General features: G+C 35.9%; 2 protein-coding genes and 1 long non-coding RNA gene across 4 annotated transcripts in view; 1 reads left to right on the plus strand and 2 right to left on the minus strand.

The window, feature by feature from the left end:
* The window catches only part of LOC120625135, a 99,169-nt gene extending 98,684 nt beyond the window's left edge, over nucleotides 1-485 (minus strand). Inside the window, exon 1 of the mRNA XM_039892080.1 lies at nucleotides 429-485. The gene's annotated coding sequence lies outside the window, so the exon portion shown is untranslated. The remainder of the gene's footprint in view (nucleotides 1-428) is intronic.
* A 1,183-nt stretch (nucleotides 486-1,668) lies between these two features.
* Nucleotides 1,669-17,864, plus strand: LOC120625333 (TNF receptor-associated factor 1). The gene is made up of 11 exons (XM_039892369.1): nucleotides 1,669-1,701; nucleotides 5,414-5,620; nucleotides 9,046-9,159; nucleotides 9,569-9,708; nucleotides 10,830-11,043; nucleotides 11,734-11,875; nucleotides 12,377-12,546; nucleotides 12,965-13,160; nucleotides 14,774-14,889; nucleotides 15,221-15,376; nucleotides 16,077-17,864. Exons 2-11 carry the CDS (start codon nucleotides 5,522-5,524, stop codon nucleotides 16,296-16,298), a joined length of 1,569 nt encoding a protein of 522 aa, XP_039748303.1. The 5' UTR covers nucleotides 1,669-1,701; nucleotides 5,414-5,521; the 3' UTR covers nucleotides 16,299-17,864.
* Nucleotides 2,344-4,898, minus strand: LOC120625334. 2 transcript variants are annotated; one of them, XR_005658796.1, is made up of 3 exons: nucleotides 4,805-4,898; nucleotides 3,690-4,005; nucleotides 2,344-2,540 (listed from the first exon to the last, which is right to left on the minus strand). It is a non-coding gene; the product is annotated as an uncharacterized LOC120625334 (long non-coding RNA). The 2 variants fall into 2 exon arrangements; XR_005658795.1 differs by having other exon boundaries at nucleotides 3,686-4,005.
* Nucleotides 17,865-18,412: the final 548 nt, after the last annotated feature.

Here is an 18,412-nt window from a genome sequence, read left to right on the forward strand (position 1 = left end):
ATTGTGACCTGCAATTCTAGCAAATAAATTATCATTATTGTAATAAAAGTCCGCCTGATCTACATTTCGAATGATGATACTATAATATATGTAATAGTCTATAAATGATCATTTTAATAAAATACATGCCTAGAACCTGAGTTTTAGCTTACCTACCTACATAAAAATAATAAGCTAAACAAAAATAATTACCTACCTTCATATTACGCTATATACGATCCTAATAAAATGGAATTAATCAAAACCTAAAGTTAAAATTGCTGTTTATTAATAAAATGTTGTTTGCTAAAGGCGGTGAGAATTAATCAAAAGTTTTATTGGTTAAAATGCTTCCATAATATTACGGAACAGATAGATTAAAGGCTCAAAGACATTGCTTATTTTAATAAATTAAAAGTAGAAGTAATATTTATACAAAATTAACTCACATCAACAAGATTCCAGGTAAAGATCTTCTTTTGTTTTATAAACAAAAACACTTCACAACACTTTATTAAATAATTAAATTTAGAATAACCGAAGTGAGAATATTTTTAATTAATTATAAGTAATAAGTTAGCTGAGTAAATGAAACTCGCGAACTATTCGATTCTAATGAGCAGCAGCAAGCAACACCTCTCCCTGCGAACGTTGACGAAACACTGATGACTGAATCAACAAAGGCTTCGACGGAGCATTACACAATGTCACAACTTCACGAAGCATCATGTTAGGGTAGCTTCACGCGGCGCAGTTTTCTGCAAAGTGACGGATCAAATATTATGATAGGTACTGGTTTTTGATTCAATGCGCTTTTTACCAGATTACGGGAGGTAAATGTGTTATACCATGTATTGATGTATGTACCTATACGATTGATGAATTACTTAACGACAAAGCTGCTCGCAAGCTGGCTCCGCTCTCATTTCTCACAAGATAGAAAATTCATCATTTATATATTTTTTCATTGTAAACTGTAAAATGATGTTGAAAAAGAGCAAGTTTCTTGCGGGCTCTTCTCGGTAAAATCTGCCTGCCGAACCGGTGGTAGAGACACAGACTGACTTGACGTTTAACTATTGGTTTTGTGGAGCCCCTATTTTCGTATGTAAGGTATTATCATTTCTAGCCTTAGTTACGTTATTGTAACAGATAACGTAAGACATAAAATTTCTGTAATGGAGGTAACACGAAACAAGAATAAATTTGCTTTCTTTTGTCTGGACTAGATGGAAACGAACGAAACATAAAAATGTATGTTGTGTTGTTGTAATGTGTGAATTCTTCTAGTAAGCGTAATATATTAGTATTTTTAAGGATATTATGGGGTTATTTTTTTTAATCAGTCTAAAATTCTACTATATAATTATCGATTGAATGAATTGTCATGACTTAAATCAAGCTTTGAGTGATAAAGCTAATGGTGTGGCAGCTATCACGCCACGTGTAAAACCACCATTATAAAAAAAATCCGTCAGGGATGCGCTTGCGCAGATTCCTAAATTCAAATTGATAAAATCAATTGTACACGGTAACAGTAAGTATATTTTCCACGCACTTCATTATCAAGGTTTATGATGATTTGGGACAAGAGCCTGAAGGTTAATATTATAATTAACATTACTTCCTTGCCGGTAGTTAGATTTCTTATCTGTACTTATATTTTAAAGTTGGTGGTGTTGGATATTTATTTCACGCAGCAAAAGAGAATTTTGGCTCAGAGTTAGTATTTTATCTAGTTAAGGCATACTTGTAAGCTAGTTAAGGTATATCTATGTAGGTACATGTAGTAACACCACTTAAGGGATGTCAATTTTTTTTTAAATGTCTACGAAATTAAAATCTGCTAAGTTGCAATAATTTACATTTATTATTTTATTTGTTATTTGGACTCTGGGGTAAAAAATATCTATTTCACAGTTTTTAATAATTCCAAAGATTAATGAATAAAAAATTCTTGCCAGACATAACACACTGTGGTTAATTGCCATATCTGGTGACAAAACCCATCGGCTCATTTTTTTTGCGCGCGAAGAATCAACCTGGCTGTTCAGCGTGGTAATGCAATCAGAATTCTTTGCAGTTTGCACTATAAATAAATTAATATACTACGACACTACACACATCGCCATCTAGCCCCAAAGTAAGCGCAGCTTGTGTTATGGCTAAAAAACATTCATGTTCATCACACAAATATTGTCCAGTTGTGGGAACCGAACTCAGAAAGCAGGGTCGCTGCCCACTGCGCCAATCGGCCACTATTCCACACGGGTATGACCTTTCCAGTAATTAGTTTAGTTATAAATATTGTTGTAACATTATTAAGTACATAAATGAAATTATATTAATAAAAAATGTTTAGGTACGAATTAAATTTAGCGAAATTGCTACAAATTAAGAATCGTTGTACCCACCAGTTTGTTTTTATAGGCAATAGTTAGTTAGTCTGGTTATAATTTTTTAACTTTATCACGTTCTGGTTTATAAAACGTAAACCAGTTTATATGTTTCGCCATTATCCATCGTGGACGCCGCGTTTTGCGACAGTCACTGACCTCAAGCTGAAATACGATAAAAAATGTATACAAGACCTATAGATACTTAGTTGCAAAACTGTACCGAATCATCCATAAACATATTATACTAATTACGAGCGGTTATTTTATTATCTTTATCCATTTCTATACAATATATATAATTATATAGAAATGGGCACGCCAAACCCACTATATAATATATAACAATATAATATAGAACATACATAATCTCACTAATATTATAAATGTGAAAGTGTGGATGTTTGTTACTCAATCACGCAAAAACGGCTGAACGGATTTGGATGAAATTTGTCATGCATGTAGCCATAGACATGGAAAAGAACATATGCTACCTTTTATCACGGTAAATAAGAGAGTTTCTGTGGGAGTAAAAAAACTTGATCCACGCGAACAAAGCCGCGGGTATCAGCTAGTCCTACTAATATTATAAATGTGAAAGTGTGGATGTTTGTTACACAATCACGCAAAAACGGCCGAACGGATTTGGATGAAATTTAGCATGCATGTAGCCTTTGACATGGAAAAGAACAAGGGCTACCTTTTATCCCGGTAAGTAAGAGAGTTCTCGTGGGAATAAACAACCTTCACGTCCACGCGAACAAAGTCGCGTGTATGAGCTAGTTCTTTATAAGATTCTGGTACTCGCGAACTTCATCCACGTGTTTTTACAAACCCTATTTGTTGGCAACCGTTGGTTTTATTTCTTAAGGATAAATAACAACCAAACACTCTTAAAATATATAAGATTAGTTTTGTTTTTTTCTTTATTTATAGAGCTTAGTCACATAATGTGACTATGTCGCTCTGCTAGTTATATACAGATATTTATTCTCTCAATGTGTATATAGATATAACTAATTTATATAAGTATCAGTTTTGATTCTGATCTAAGAGGAAACACTAAAAAGCTAATTACATCTACTATACTTAAATTAACTTAAATAAACTAAGTATCTAGTAAACTAATTCTAAGTTGTTCATTCCGCAAACATTCCAACGACCAACACAACATGATAAATATCCTCAATTACCCCACATGTGGAGCAATTAGGACTTATATTTTTGTTGTTGGAATATGTCCGAAACAAAGTCTTAACGCTGTAATTGTATCAGAGCGATTGAGATAACAATTATCAAACCAACAGTACCTACATGGCTGCATCGTCTTGTACTAAATACCTTTCTCTCTCGATCGCTCATCAAATATTCGGTCCAGTGAGAAAGGCTTCGCTTTGACTTGCCAAGTAATATCTGAAACATAGGGGTCTAGCAAAACTTCCTTATTATTCAATTTTTTTTTGCGTATTCATCAATTTCCCTGGAGCTACTATGAATGTTATGGTTTTATAATAATTTTGGTAAGTTTATAACTTCTCAATTTTCTCTGGTCTAGTCTTCCGGAATGCTTCTGATCACTTGCCATCAAGTGAACTATCTGGTTGATTCTTGACATCCGTTTCTTTTAAATCTGCAAAATAATCGGGAACGTTTACATAGGTACCTTCTTAACCACCATCTCGTCAGTTTGTAAACAAATATGACGTTAATATCCATGATTCAGTGATAAATGTCTTATAATCTTGAAACTGTCCATTATTCTGGGGTATACCCAAATGATTGTTAACGTCTTTATAATAGCTGTTTAAACGCTAATAAATATAGGTCTATTGCAAAACTAAAAGGCTATCAACTTAATATCCAAGTCAATATTATAGTTAAATGTATATAATTATGTTTTAAATACATATTATATTGTTGTATTTTAATTTTTGGTTGTATCGTATGTTATTTGTATACTTTTAATCATATGTCTATATCTATATATGTACATATAATATGTTGTACCGCCTACCATGCATCTAAAGCATTCTCTTATACGCCTTAGGGTGCCATAAAGAGATGGCTGTATAGCGCTAATTCCGCAAAATAGAACTTTCTACCTTATTTTTGTGAATCTTCTCTTTGGTGTTTATAAGTTTGGTACTTATTTATTAACTAATTCATTTAATAACCTCACCTATATCTTACTCCGTTTCTACGCGGCATGGTTCCGTAACGCGAAATACCTTGGCGACACGCCTTTGTCGAGTGATAACTAGCCACGGTCGAAGTGAATAGACCAAACCAGAGAAAACCCAAAAATTATGAATTATCGAATTGCCCCTACTCTTTTTACTACTGTGCCAAATAGGTCGACGAAAGTTTGATTCCCACAATACCTACCTACCTTTCTCAAACAAACAAAAGTGAAATAGGAGGAGTATTACCTCAAAGATCTTGATACCACCATTTTCAAAATGCCACCTTAACCCAATAAACACAACAATAGACAAAACCAGCACTACTAACTCGCGTTATCACCGTTATCACTGTTATCATATCAGGTGTCATGGCGGATGATAGCTGTAGGTACTGAATCACTAGTGGGTCGTGATGGGCGTCGATGCGTTGAGGCCACATTGCCTGCTAAATTGTGCACAGACCTCGTGTTTTACATGCGAAACTCAATAAATATATGCACAATAAAATTAATATGATGTTAACAATAGTGTGAGTGTGAACTGGACTTTTAGTGATGTGCCGCAGTGGTAAACGCCCATATCTACAGTTTTTTCTTAATAAATGGACTTTTTAAGGTACCTACAATCCTTTATTATAGGACTTAAAATTTTTGACGAGCAATTTACCTACACGATTAAAATTGCAAAGTTCGGAAAGTTGTTAGAAAAGTGTGAAGGAGTTTTCACGGTTTCTATAACAAAGGAGAATTCTGTGATATTTCGCGACCGACTAAAAGAAAGAGGACTTCAATAACCTCTGTAACTAAATGAATCCCTAAAATACATTTTGTGTATTTTTGTTTTGTTTTTGTTTAGTACAATTATAGTGGTAGGAAGTACTAGGTGCTGACTGAAGTGTTAAGTTAAGCAGTTTTCAAAATTGATCCAAATGCCTGGTGTTGCCTTTTGAGAATTGGTGCGAAAATGAGCATCAAGAGAGTGGAAGCTGACGCCGAAGAAGTGAGACCTAAGGAGAGACCCTGCTACTTCTGCAACGATGCCTTTGAGATGGGGAAGTTACAGGTCAGTGCGTAGGAGTAAGAATATTTAGAAAACCCCATCAGAAACGGTTCAGCCGTCCTAAATAGGTTTTAAAACGTGGGTTGCACAATGCGAAGGATTTTAGGCCGTAGTCCACCACACTGGCCCAGTGCCGATTGGTGGTTCATTTTCGGGGCGGGCGAGTTTGAATCTCAGCACGCCTCTAACTTTTATAAGTTATGTGCATTTTTTCAAATACTAATCTATCACTTGCTTCGACGGTGAAGGAAAACATCGTGGGGAAACCTACAAGCGAGAGATTTCTCCATAATGTCCTCAATGGTGTGTGAAGTCTACCAATTCGCACTTGGCCAGCGCGGCGGACTAAGGCCTTCTCACACTGAGAGAAGACACATCATACCTGAACTTCGAAAATATCGTATCGAACGTGGCTGGATTGGATACATAATTAAACCTTTTAATTACTTGATTACCTTACTTCATTAATTCAGAGCAATAAAGTTCCAGAAGACCTTAAAAAAATTGGTAACCTTTAAATTCTCACAAAAAGAGTATTGCGTATGTATTTAAATTATTATTTTATATAGTATCTTTATTAAAAACGTCATTATTTTCGGTAATTATACGTTATCAAAATTGTCAAAAAAGCTGGTCAGAAATCTTTATATTACGAGTGTTTATGCGTGTATCTGCTTCTATTTTACAAGTTTGTATAAAGGGTTGATTTTTTATTTTTTTTATTTTATCTTTTTTATCATAAAAGATAAAATTCATTAAATTCAAGTAGGCCTACTTTATAAGCACTTTTGAAACGTCAAGCATGTATGTTTGTAGTGACTGTACCACCGGTTCGGAAAGCAGATTCTACCGAGAAGAGTCGGCAAGAAACTCAGTAGTCAGGCAATATGGGAATAATAATTCATGATGATTAATTTTCTCTGATGATCTGGTGGGTTAGAGGCTCTAGTCGTGTCTATTTATCACCCTACTGAAAACGATGTGCCGCCAAGCCTATATATATTTCACATTGTATATACTATATATAAAATACAAGGTATAAATGAAAACCGAAATAATACTTCAGAGGCTTTATTTACTATCTCTCAAAATTATTGGTGAAACCGAAACGCTAATAGTTTTTGGGTAAACCATTACCATCGTTTTTATAGAAAGATATCAGATACAGTCGTAACTTCAGATACAAAAGTAAAATCAAGCGAGTACTGTCACTTTATTACGTACGCGACGCGTACTATGCACGTGTCGGTCTTTTATTTTCAGTAGGGTTGTCTAAAGGTTCAAGTACTTAGAATGCTTTGAATTAGTTTGTATGGAAAAACAAAAAATATGGCTCTTTTAATTTGATATTCTTACAGGGACATTCCTTATAAAATATACTTATGCACCCATCAAGAGTATTTCGTAATTCCGTTACACGTTGTATATTGTATATATTGTAGACTTAAAAAAAGATTTGCCAAACTAAAATGGGCCTAAAAGCAGTTAATTTAGAGTCTCAAATCCTGTACGATTTTCATATTCTGAATAATTGTAGGAAAATTTGAGCTATGATGCAATCTGACTTAAATCCAATTTACTCTGAAGTTATTATTAGTATTTCGAAATCGACTCCTAGTTTGCGAGCGAGCAAATTTTCAAATCAAAGCACTGGTGAGATTGATGTAAGAGGCTGACTTTTAGTGGAATAAAAAACAGTGTCACTCTCTGCAATAACATCAATTTGTATACATGAATGCTAATATTAATAAAATACACGACAAGGGAAACAAATAATAAAGCAGAGTTTGTTTTTTGTATATTTGTTTGTTTGAAAGCGCAAATCTCTGAAAATACCAGTCGGATTTCTGCAGTTCTTGAGGGAGATTATTTAACACCCATAGGAGACGAGCTTCGTGGGAGCGACGCTGTAAGTCGTAGAATGAAAGTCGTACAATGGTACAAAATTAGCAGAAGTTATACGCGAAGCAAATATTACAATGCCGATCCCATTCACGTAAAAGATAAACTCTGAAACTACTGAACTGATTTTAATCATTCTACCACTATTAGAAGGTCTAATTTATCCCGAAATATAGATATTAGCCCGAAATAAAAGTATTTTAAACTAAGCCAGAAAAAAATGCGTAGAAATCAGTAAATGATACGTGATACTATTTAATATTATAAATGCGAAAATGTATATTTGTTTATCCTTATTTTACGCCCTAACTAAGCCATTAATTGACTTGAATTTGGGCACAAAGTTTATTGAAAGAAGACAGTACCTAACATAGACTACATTTTAACCCACAAAAATAAACTTAATATGAATGCGAAAGTTTGTTTGTTTGTACTTACTTTACGCTCTAACTCAGCAACCTATTAACTTTCTATCACAGGAAAATTAACGGTTTCCAGAGGATTCATGAATAAATCATAATAAACGCGGGCAACAACTAATACCTTCTTTATATTCTAGGATTCGGTCTTTAAGGCAATCTAAAAAACTGACCAAGAGCGAGTCGGACAAGACCACGAAGGGTTACGTACTATTATTTTTATAAACGGCAAAAAAAATATGTCTGCTGTATGCGAGTTTTATGTATATAGCGGCAACAGATTTTCATCTGGGAAAATTTCAACTGTCTTAATATCACGGTTCATGAGATACGGGGTCTATGTACCAAGGTCTGAGCTCTTAAGCTCGATACCTTTGGGAGAGGGGATGATAGTGTTTGACGATTTTAAACCATAACTCCGATAAATTATAACCGATTTAAATAATTATTTTAAATTATAAATAATTATTTAATTTTTTTTCAGAATTACAATAAAATTATTTATAAAATGCAAAAACCCCTAAAATGACTTCTGCACCTTTCGCAATTTGGAGCAAGGCAGTTGTTTATATCCACTTTTCGTTTATAACTAGTAATGTTTGGTCTTACAAATACTATAAGTATTGTTACTTATAAATATATTGTGAAGCTACCGTTAGTACATTTATTTTATTTATTTAAACACCTTTATTTTATAATAAAGGAAACACACAGAAACACTAATTACTTTAACATAAATTATGTGCAAAAGGCAGCCTCATCACTAAAAGTAATCGCTTCCAGGCTACCTTAACTAATGGAATAAGGCAATGAGAGACGGGAAATCGCAATTCTATACGTATAATAACATAGATTTACTTACTAAAAAATACAAAAATAATTAAATAAATGTAATAATATATATAAGTATATATATAAAAATACACATACATACACATATATAGTACTCCTATTTCTTGAATTTTTACGAAGGGAAACACGTGATTTAAGTTTATATATTGACCGTACAGCTGTTTCCTGCAATTTGAATATCGTTTTAATATCAGCAAGCAGGTTGTGGTACGGCACCCCATAAAATCATGCTTTAAAGTTTCTACAATTGAACAGAACCATCTGAAACAATGCGGCAGTATACTGGAGCAGTGCCCGCTGCGCTGCGGCGCCTGGATACAGAGGAAGCACCGAGACACGCATGTCAAGGAGTGTCCGCAGATGGAAAAGGTACCTGGCTATTTAATATCCCTACAAAACAACAAATAAAACAAGTAGACACGGCAGTAGCAACAGCTTTTTGTGACACATCCTGGTCATGGAAAGTACTACCACCATGTTTATTTCTGACGCAAAGCAGCATTGCTTTGTTACGGTCTGATGGGCGTGATACAATGGGGCCAATTCTGTTGCACAAAGGTAAATTGATAGGTATAAATGCAGTTCTGTCTTCACGATAAGTAGGTATAAAAAGAAGCACATTTATTTTTCCATACAAAGTAATTTAAAAACATTTTAAGTGTTAACTTATGAAAATGAAGATAAAAGACCTGCTGATTTTGTTATAGAGATTTGTGTACAACAGAATTAACACCGCTGTAGTATTCATTACTTATTGTTAATTTACTAAACCTTCTAGAGCAGAGACGTGGCGTCGCCGAGCCATGCAAGGCTCTCCGATCCCGCCCCACCAGCCATCACAAACCACACGTGGAACCCCGCGTCCGTTCCCCTCGAAGACTGCGTCAGCTACCTTGAGAAAGAAGTCACATCCATAAAGTTAGTAGATACGGCTAGGTTTTTGCATACGAGACCTCGGCTTTATCATCTGGTGTTTGCAAGGAACTATAACTAAGTATTAAGTATATCATCCTATTACTTGCCCACTACAGGGCATAGGTCTCCTTCCACAATGAGAAGGAGTTAAGGCCATAGGCCACCACGCCACCACGCCACGAACCCAGTTCGGATCGGTGGACTCCACACACCTTTGAGAAAATTATGGTAAAATCTTAAGCATGCAGTTTTCCTCACGATGTTTTCCTTCATCGTTAAAGCAAGTTATATTTTAATTGCTTAAAACGCACATAACTTAAAGGTATAAGAAAAGTTAGAAGTGCGTGCTACATTCGAAGTCGGCAAAGAAAGTGAAGTCTAAGCCCTACCCACTGGGCTACCATCGCTTCTGTATCTATCTATCAAGTTTACATTTAATTAGATTATTATTTTAGAGTTCCTTTATTTTGCTTAGGAATAAGAACCACTTATTTAAAAGGTAATATAAAAAGTAAAGGTTTCTGGAATATATTCTTTGAATTTAAAGCTTTCCTTCTTAAAGCTTGACCAGGAAAATAAACAAAATAAAAATACAATCACAACACATATGCATGGCAATACATTAGACAGAAGAAGAAACACTTTATTGCACGTATAACATACAGGAAAGAAAAAGTAAGGAGTATACATTACACAATGTAGACATGCAAAGGCGGCCTTATTGCTGCAAGCAATCTATTACATGCAACCTTTGTAGATAGGACTTACAGCAAGAGAACGGGATAGTGCCAAGAGTGTATATAGATACATAAATGTAAAGATACATAAACATATATAATTTAAATAAATATACGTAATATTTAAATATAAAATATACATAATATATATAAATATATACAGATTAAGTAAGTAAGTAAATATAGACAGAATAAGTGTATAGAAAAAATTATTCCATTTTAATTCCCAATATGGTGAGGATTTTTATTTTCCTGGAAAAGTTTAACGTGAGATTTCTAAACACTTTCCCCCAACTTCCATTAAATCACATTTTTCGAAGGCGCCTTCAACAGATATTTAATTCGTTTACGTCTAAATAAGAAATACCTTACATATATTGCTTAAAGGTTAAACCTCGCCGAAGAATCCAGTCACCGTGATCTCCAGTCTACAGAGCTTGAGAACCTCCGTTCTAAGCTGGTGCTAGTTGAGCAACGAGCTCAGCACTTCCTCTCGACGCTGGTGTCTATCCGAGCAACAGTGGACGACGAAGCAGAACGCGCTGCTAATTGGGCTGCGCAGTTCAAGCATGACTTGTCTAACGTGCAACTAGCTTTACAGGTAAGGACAGCAGGCAAACTGATCGCCCCTCCAACGACGTCTCTGGTCCGTGTCTCCTAATATATAAGATGGTGATACAGGTTTCGTGCTATAGCCTCCTAGCACAGGTTGAGATTCGCAAGCAACCTGTACTTCCTAGGTATTGTTCTCTAAGTACTTTATCACTATTATTCGAGTAGAACTGACATTTTTATCATAGCTTTTGGACTAGTTTGCAGTTGCTGTCAGAGATGCTTTGGCTGTAGAACGCAGGGGTGTTGTTGTAAATTCCGGTATTACTTGCTTTGTCGACATCCACGGACGTCTGGTTTGCGGTTGGACCTGCTGTGACAGGCTCCGCCAGTGTTAGGCTAGTCCTGCAAAAGTGCTAATCATCCCAGCGTGTGAGTGTGGAAGAATTTTTTCACCTTGGGCGTCATTTCTGACATACCTCGATACTTCTAAAATTACAATGCACAGGCATTTGTTGTGCTGATCCTGTAGTCCTATTTCAAGTGGGTTAGAAAAGTCGAATATCTTTGGAGTAGCAACAGCAGTCCCGACTTTAGACAACAGCCTGGGATTATGTACATGTGTGTTTTCACCGTCGGCTCTAACATATCCGTCGAATCTCTCGAATCTGGCTCGTTAACGATCTTCCTCATTTTTTAAGCATAATAACATGTCCCGCTGGCATGTCTCCTATTGCAGGAGTTGCAAAGCCAGCAACTGTCGACAGTGATGAGGTTGGAGAGCGCAGTCAGCAGCCTGGTTCACGAGCAGCACGAAAGGGAACTTCTGGAGCAAGCACTGACGCAACATGACAATAGAATACGTACTATTAAGAGTCTTGGTAAGTGAGACAGTCAGCTATACGATGCTCGTTGATAATGATTCTTCCAAACGATCTTAAATCGTCTAAATAGGGCTCTGAAAATATGTACTTGAAACAAGCTTTGATTCTTCCCAATTCGACATTTGATATGATTTCGAAGAAACCTGATAAAGTATATTAGTTATAAATTTAGGTATTGCTTACTTGTTTGTGAATAGGATGACAGCAGAATGTAGACTATTAATGTTCTTGGTAATCAAAATGTCTGCTCTGGCGCTTGAAGCCAGGATAACGCCCATTTACGAAGTACGGCCTGGTACTGAGAATTGTTAATAAAACACAATAGCTCATAAATGAGGCGGGAATAGAACCCAGGCACTCGTTTTCTGTACTCTACAGGCTAACTACTAGACAAACGATGCAGTCGTACGAGTCAGTGTTGCTTTTAATGAATTTAATTAAAAGCAACACTGACTCAGTAGCTTTATTATGATATTAAGGTAACTCAGCATTTTGCAGAGGAAGTGATCGAGTACATCAAGCAAACAGTAGAGGAAGAGAGAGAAAGAAATTCGGAGAGTCGCGCGATGCTGGAAACTGAACTGCTGGAATCCCGCAGGTCCTCGGAACAGCTAGCCCAGTTGTCAGTGCTGAGGATGCAGATACAAAATACAACTGCTGAAAGACCTGTAAGTTTACCATTAACATTGACTAACGTGCGACAAACGTGCGACGTAACGTGGTTGACTATATCAACCATGACATGAGTGTAGCAATATAACTATATGCTTATAACGGAAGGGAATGGGCAAGAATTTTGAGATTCGAAAGTTTCTCCAGGCACAAAACGCCATTGTTTCTTTTAATTATCACAAATCTATACTATAAAATAATACTTATATTTTCTATATTATACGTGTCTCGCAAAAAAAATTGGAATAATGATTGCCTCATTATTAAACAATTGCTTAAACAAAATTATGAAAAACCCAAAGGAACCGAAAAGCCGCAATATTGTTTAGGTGGTGCGAGGTTTATCAGGTCACCTTATTGGGATGTTCCCAGCTGTGAGATATAAACAGGGCTGCTCTTGATGATAAATTCTAGGCTATAGACCGTCTAGCAGTCCTGGAGGTGGCCACAGCTGATGCTCGCGCCGAAACGGCGGAACAATCGATGAGGATGGACAAAGTGTCCCGGGACCTGAGGGCTCTGACCAAATCCTACCACAAGATGCGCAGTGAACTCGCCGACTTTCAGAGCAGAGTCAGTTTGGACAACCCTGACCTTGGTGGAGATAATGGTAAGACAAAATATGCGTCGCACTTTGCTTTAACATACTTTAGTGTTTAAATCTTGTTGGCGATTTTTGCTTTTGATACTTCGCATTAATATTTAATATTTATTACATCTACATTTATTACTCTAGTATTTGTGACTGGAAATAAAATTAATGAATAATTTTATTTCCAGTCACAAATACTAGAGTAAAATAACGTAGTAGAACAGTTTGTTAACGGGATCAGCTGTCTTATAATATAACGTACTAATAAATTATTATAAATTAAAACTATTTCGACTTATAAGTAGGAAGGAAGTAGATAAAGACAAATCAAAGTTGTTAATTTATTACCTAGCATTTACAGGTCCCGCACAAAAACATCCCTAAGCTTCTTTTTTAGGACCCTTTTTTAAAGAGTCCCTGTCTGTGTTAATGACACAAATGCAGACACATGTGTTCCTAAACTCATCAAGTAGGTCATTAAACAGGCTGGGAACAAGAAACTTTGTTGTCCTACCACAATACTAAATACCTAGTGCCTTGTCATTGTGGTATTAACTATTTTTATTAATTTGTTAATAACTAAACCATAATAGTTTTATTTTCACTTTAATGTAAAGACCACACGACAAGTTCCACGCCAAGTTTTAAGCCGGTACCATTGTTCTCTATCCACCACAGACTACTAACATCTTAATCACAATGAGTTTACTAGGAGTAGGTATACAAACATAAATGTTGCTACTGACATGCCTCTGTGCTTCTAAAGAACCTGTACCCAGGAGCGAAACCTAATAAACTTTTACAACATATAATGGGTACACAATAGTAAACTATATTGGGAGCAAAGTTACTGAAGTAATAGTGGGCGAGAACCGAAATGCGCTATAGAAATCTAAGTACATAAGTACCAGCTTTTGTATGCAAATAGGTCCCATTCATCACAAAAGAATAATCAAAACAATTACTCCATCCGGTTATTTACCATAGAACATGGGTTACTTTTGTACGTATAGTTTGTATTTTTTATTGACCTCCTATCGACGTATTTTAGCGCAGTGGTGGGCGTTGTGGTCTTTTCTCACATTTTTTTTGGCATAATATAAAACGTTATGTATGTAGACAAATTTTATATAAAGTATACCTACATTTATCTTACGCGCATATTTTACAAATCAGGTATGAATAATTATTGTGATACGATATTTAGTATCTTATCCTCAAAATAACTATAAAGTAGTGCTGAAGCTATTGGATTTTCAATTCTTTTACTTATCTAAAATACAATGTTTTTTTTTTATTTATTTATTGTTTAGATCAGCAGATGTTTATAACACTAGTCTAACTAACCTGTTACGGATATGACAGTTATATTAAATCCATAACCCAATTGGTAACCTGGCATCATTACGTCCTCTAGGGTGGGAACAAGCCAAAGTTCAGAGAAAATTAAGAAACTTTAAATTCTTAAAATCACTCCAGCCGAGAATCGAATCCGGGACCCTCAACTGAAAACCTGGTGCACCAGGGAGGTCGTCGCAGGATACCCGTAATGTGGTTGTCAGATACTGTCTATCCGAAACAATAAACACCTTTCATTATTGATTATTGTTACGTACCTACTAACTCCACAGGTCACCTCTTATGGAGAATAGACAACTTCACCGCTCGAATGAAAGATGCCAAAGACAATGATGCTGTATTAACTAGCCCGCTGTTCCGCACCAGTAAATACGGCTACACGTTGAAGGTGAGTAGGTCCCTCGCTATATAACTAAGATAAGATGAGTAGGTAAGTGATCTACCTTTAAAAAACTAGAGAAAAGAAAATTTAAAACAGCTACATACAACGTAGCGAGCGGGGATGTCTACCAATCCCGTGGGAACCAATTTATTTAGTGGGATAAAAAGTTGCCTTACTCTCCATCCTTCTAATACTAAGGTAAAGTATTATTATTAATTATTCTACATCAAAAATGAAGTTAATTGGTTGCTTAGTTAAGGCGAAAAGTAAGGACCGCCAAACAAACACATTTTTGCGTTTACAATATATGTTTACAATATTAGTATGGGTTTTGCAGGCCGAAGTTCAGCTGAACGGCATAGGCAAGTGGAAGGGGCGCCACATCACCAGCACTGTGCGGCTGGTGACGGGCCCCTACGACCCGCTGCTGGAGTGGCCCTGCGACCTCAGCGTCAGCATCGTACTGAGAGACCAGCCTGCTAATAAGAACCAGGTGAGCTTTAGACGCTCTCTGAGTGAAATGTGCTGGTAAATACTCGAGGACCAGCCTTTTTTTTAATTAGGAGGGGAAACTCCTCACGGACATCCCTCTGGATAGTGTCGGACTTCTACAAACTAAAAACCACTCCTGCCTTCTAAACGTTAGTGTACCTGCCTTTCGGGCGGCAGAGTTCGAATCCCAGCGCGCACCTCTAACTTTTGATACCTCTAAGTTATGTGCGTTTTAAGTAATCAAAATATTACTTGCTTCAACGGTGAAGGAAAACATCTTAAGGAAATCTGCATGCCTGAGAGATCTACATAATGTTCTCAAAGGTGTGTGGAATTCACCAATCCGGACTGGGCGTATTGGACTACGGCCTTAACCCCTTCTCATTGTGGGAGGAGACCCGTGCTCTGTAATAGTTGCCGGCTCTTCTCTCTCTAGTTTCAAAAGTGCTTATAAAGTAGGCCTACTTGAAAAAATGAATTATGAATTTTAGAGTACTTATTTGAATTCTGAATTTTGCGTACTGGGATTCGATTCGGTTCCCCGAAAGTGAAATCGAGCTCCTTCCCATTGCCCTATCACCGCTTCTCACGTTACGGACTACGGTATTACCCTAAACAAATCCCTAAACGTAAAATTTCCGTCTCATTTTTTGTTCCCAGTCTTGTATTTGTATACGAAAAATAATATCGACCCTCCACAGGCAATGGATATAGTAAAGTCGCTCGACCTCCGTCGAAAGTCCTCGTCGAAAAGGCACGACTACGACGAAGCGGGCGACGAGAAGACGAAGTCCACCGAAACCGTCGACATGAGCATCCTACAGATGAAGAGGCAGTACATCTTCATACCGCACACGAGTCTGGACAAGTTCGAATATATCAAAAATGACATCCTGTTTTTAGAGTTCCTCGTGAATCAGTAATTAACTTATCTTTAAGGCTGCCTACATACAGGCAAAAACTCTTTCTTGCCAATACTCCAACTCTTCAATACACAAAGGCAATATTCTCGATAATATTGACGTGTGCGCGGGCAGCCTTAGATGTTGCGTTCAACCCCGTATTGTGGGAATAGCAACATAACAAGTAGTCTTATATTTTCCAAAGGTTTTATTTAAAATGCTTATTTATATATATTGCAATAATAAATGACAATATGATTAAGTTATAATATCACTAACTGGTTCCGCGTTCTTTCGTTCTAATTCGATTTCCTGAATAAAACTTGCCTATGTTTTTCAACTAACTCTAAGCCAAAAATCAAGATGATTTGTTGCTTAGTAAGAGCGTGAAGGAAGGACAAACAAACAAACACTCTATACAATATTATATACATACAAAATTAAAAGTTATGGAAACAAGTACCTAAGTAATCAAAAAAACACCCTCATTTTCATTATGGCAACATACGCCATATGTAACCATATTGAATCACTAAATAAGTTCAGGCATTTAGAAGTATGTAATGAAGAAACTGACATACCTACACGACTGTAATCGGAAAACATTACACTCCTTTTTTGAGCAGCCTGGGTAAAACGGGTACACTCATTTTTGTGTAGCTCCCTGGCATCCGCCATTTTGATTTCTAGGAAAACCTATAGCCGTAAATCGTATGCAAGAATTTGCGCAGAATTAAGGAGCACGTAATAAAAAAACGGTGTTCAAATCGGTGCACACGTACAAAATTATATAAAATATTAACACCTCCTTGCATTAGGAGTTAAAATATTACTCTGAAAACAATTTGAGATGTTATAGGATCCATTCAAACTAAACGTTGAAAAAGAGAGAAAATCTTAAAGACGGCTGCGGTGTTGGCCACTTATGCGCCACGCCCTTTAAATATGACATTATATTATTATAACCCTCTCTCTGTTATAGTAGATGCCATGGGAAACGAGCGCTAATGGGAATGGTGATTTAAGCTATTGATAATAATAAAAACATTCGGATGAGCCACTTAATAACTTTTAAGTTTATTAAGAATTATTCTCTATTTTATACACGACCGCAGAACTAATTTTGGGAAAAACTATAGGCACAATGACCTAGGTTCTTGGAGTACACTCGTACTCCCACACACATGCGAAAATCAATTTTTTCCTTGATTAGTTATTTTAAAGTATGAGGATCAGGAGGCTTATATCTCTCCTATACAGGGCTCGACTTGTAGATTCTTAAATAGTTTTTCATTTCATATCAAGTCTTTATAGTTATCAATAACAATGTAAAAACAAAATATTCTCTCCGCATGGGTTAAAATAGGGTGTCCTAAACAAAAAGGCAATCTTTAAAGTAATAATCAAACACACTTGTAATAATACTTGTATATAACTAAGTTAGACGAGCTCGTTCGAATGTGATTGTAAAAATTACCCGTCGCTCTTTTGACGTGGCACGAAGTAACTAGTAGTAAGTTATTAATGTAATAGACTAAGAATTATTGTTTTAAATAAAACGAACTGTTAATCGTATACACACTTTTATTCGTTCATACATTAGATATACTTGACATAAATAATTGTTATTTTTTATCTTCTCGCACGTTCGAGAAGGGTCTATTGTGATTTGATCACGTAGTGATTCTCCGAGCACAGCTCTCTCCATTGCCCGCTGTTTGACTTAGCTTTTTTTGAAACTTATAGTTACAGACCTTGTATCAGGGCCAATAATATAATAAATAATTCTAGAAATATGCAATAGGTACCTAAAGACTAGTTTTCCGGGATTGAGGTATTTTGGACGAACCTAATTCGCGAATCCGAGTTGGATTGGATGGTTTACCTCTTCCTTATATATTCTTATGTGGACTAAATAGTACAAAATATACCTAAATATTAGTTAATTTATTTCTAAACACACATTTAGATCATTAATAATTATTTTCATATTAAAGTGTATTTACCAACACTGGTAGGAAACATCAAATATAAATTTGAATTGCACAGATTACACATCATATATAAAAAGTAGTCATAAAACTCATATGCTCATATTATGAGCTACCAAAATGGTAATATAAATAAATTTCATT

Source organism: Pararge aegeria, chromosome 7, assembly GCF_905163445.1.
Source record: "Pararge aegeria chromosome 7, ilParAegt1.1, whole genome shotgun sequence".
Classification (NCBI taxonomy): Eukaryota; Metazoa; Arthropoda; class Insecta; order Lepidoptera; family Nymphalidae; genus Pararge; species Pararge aegeria.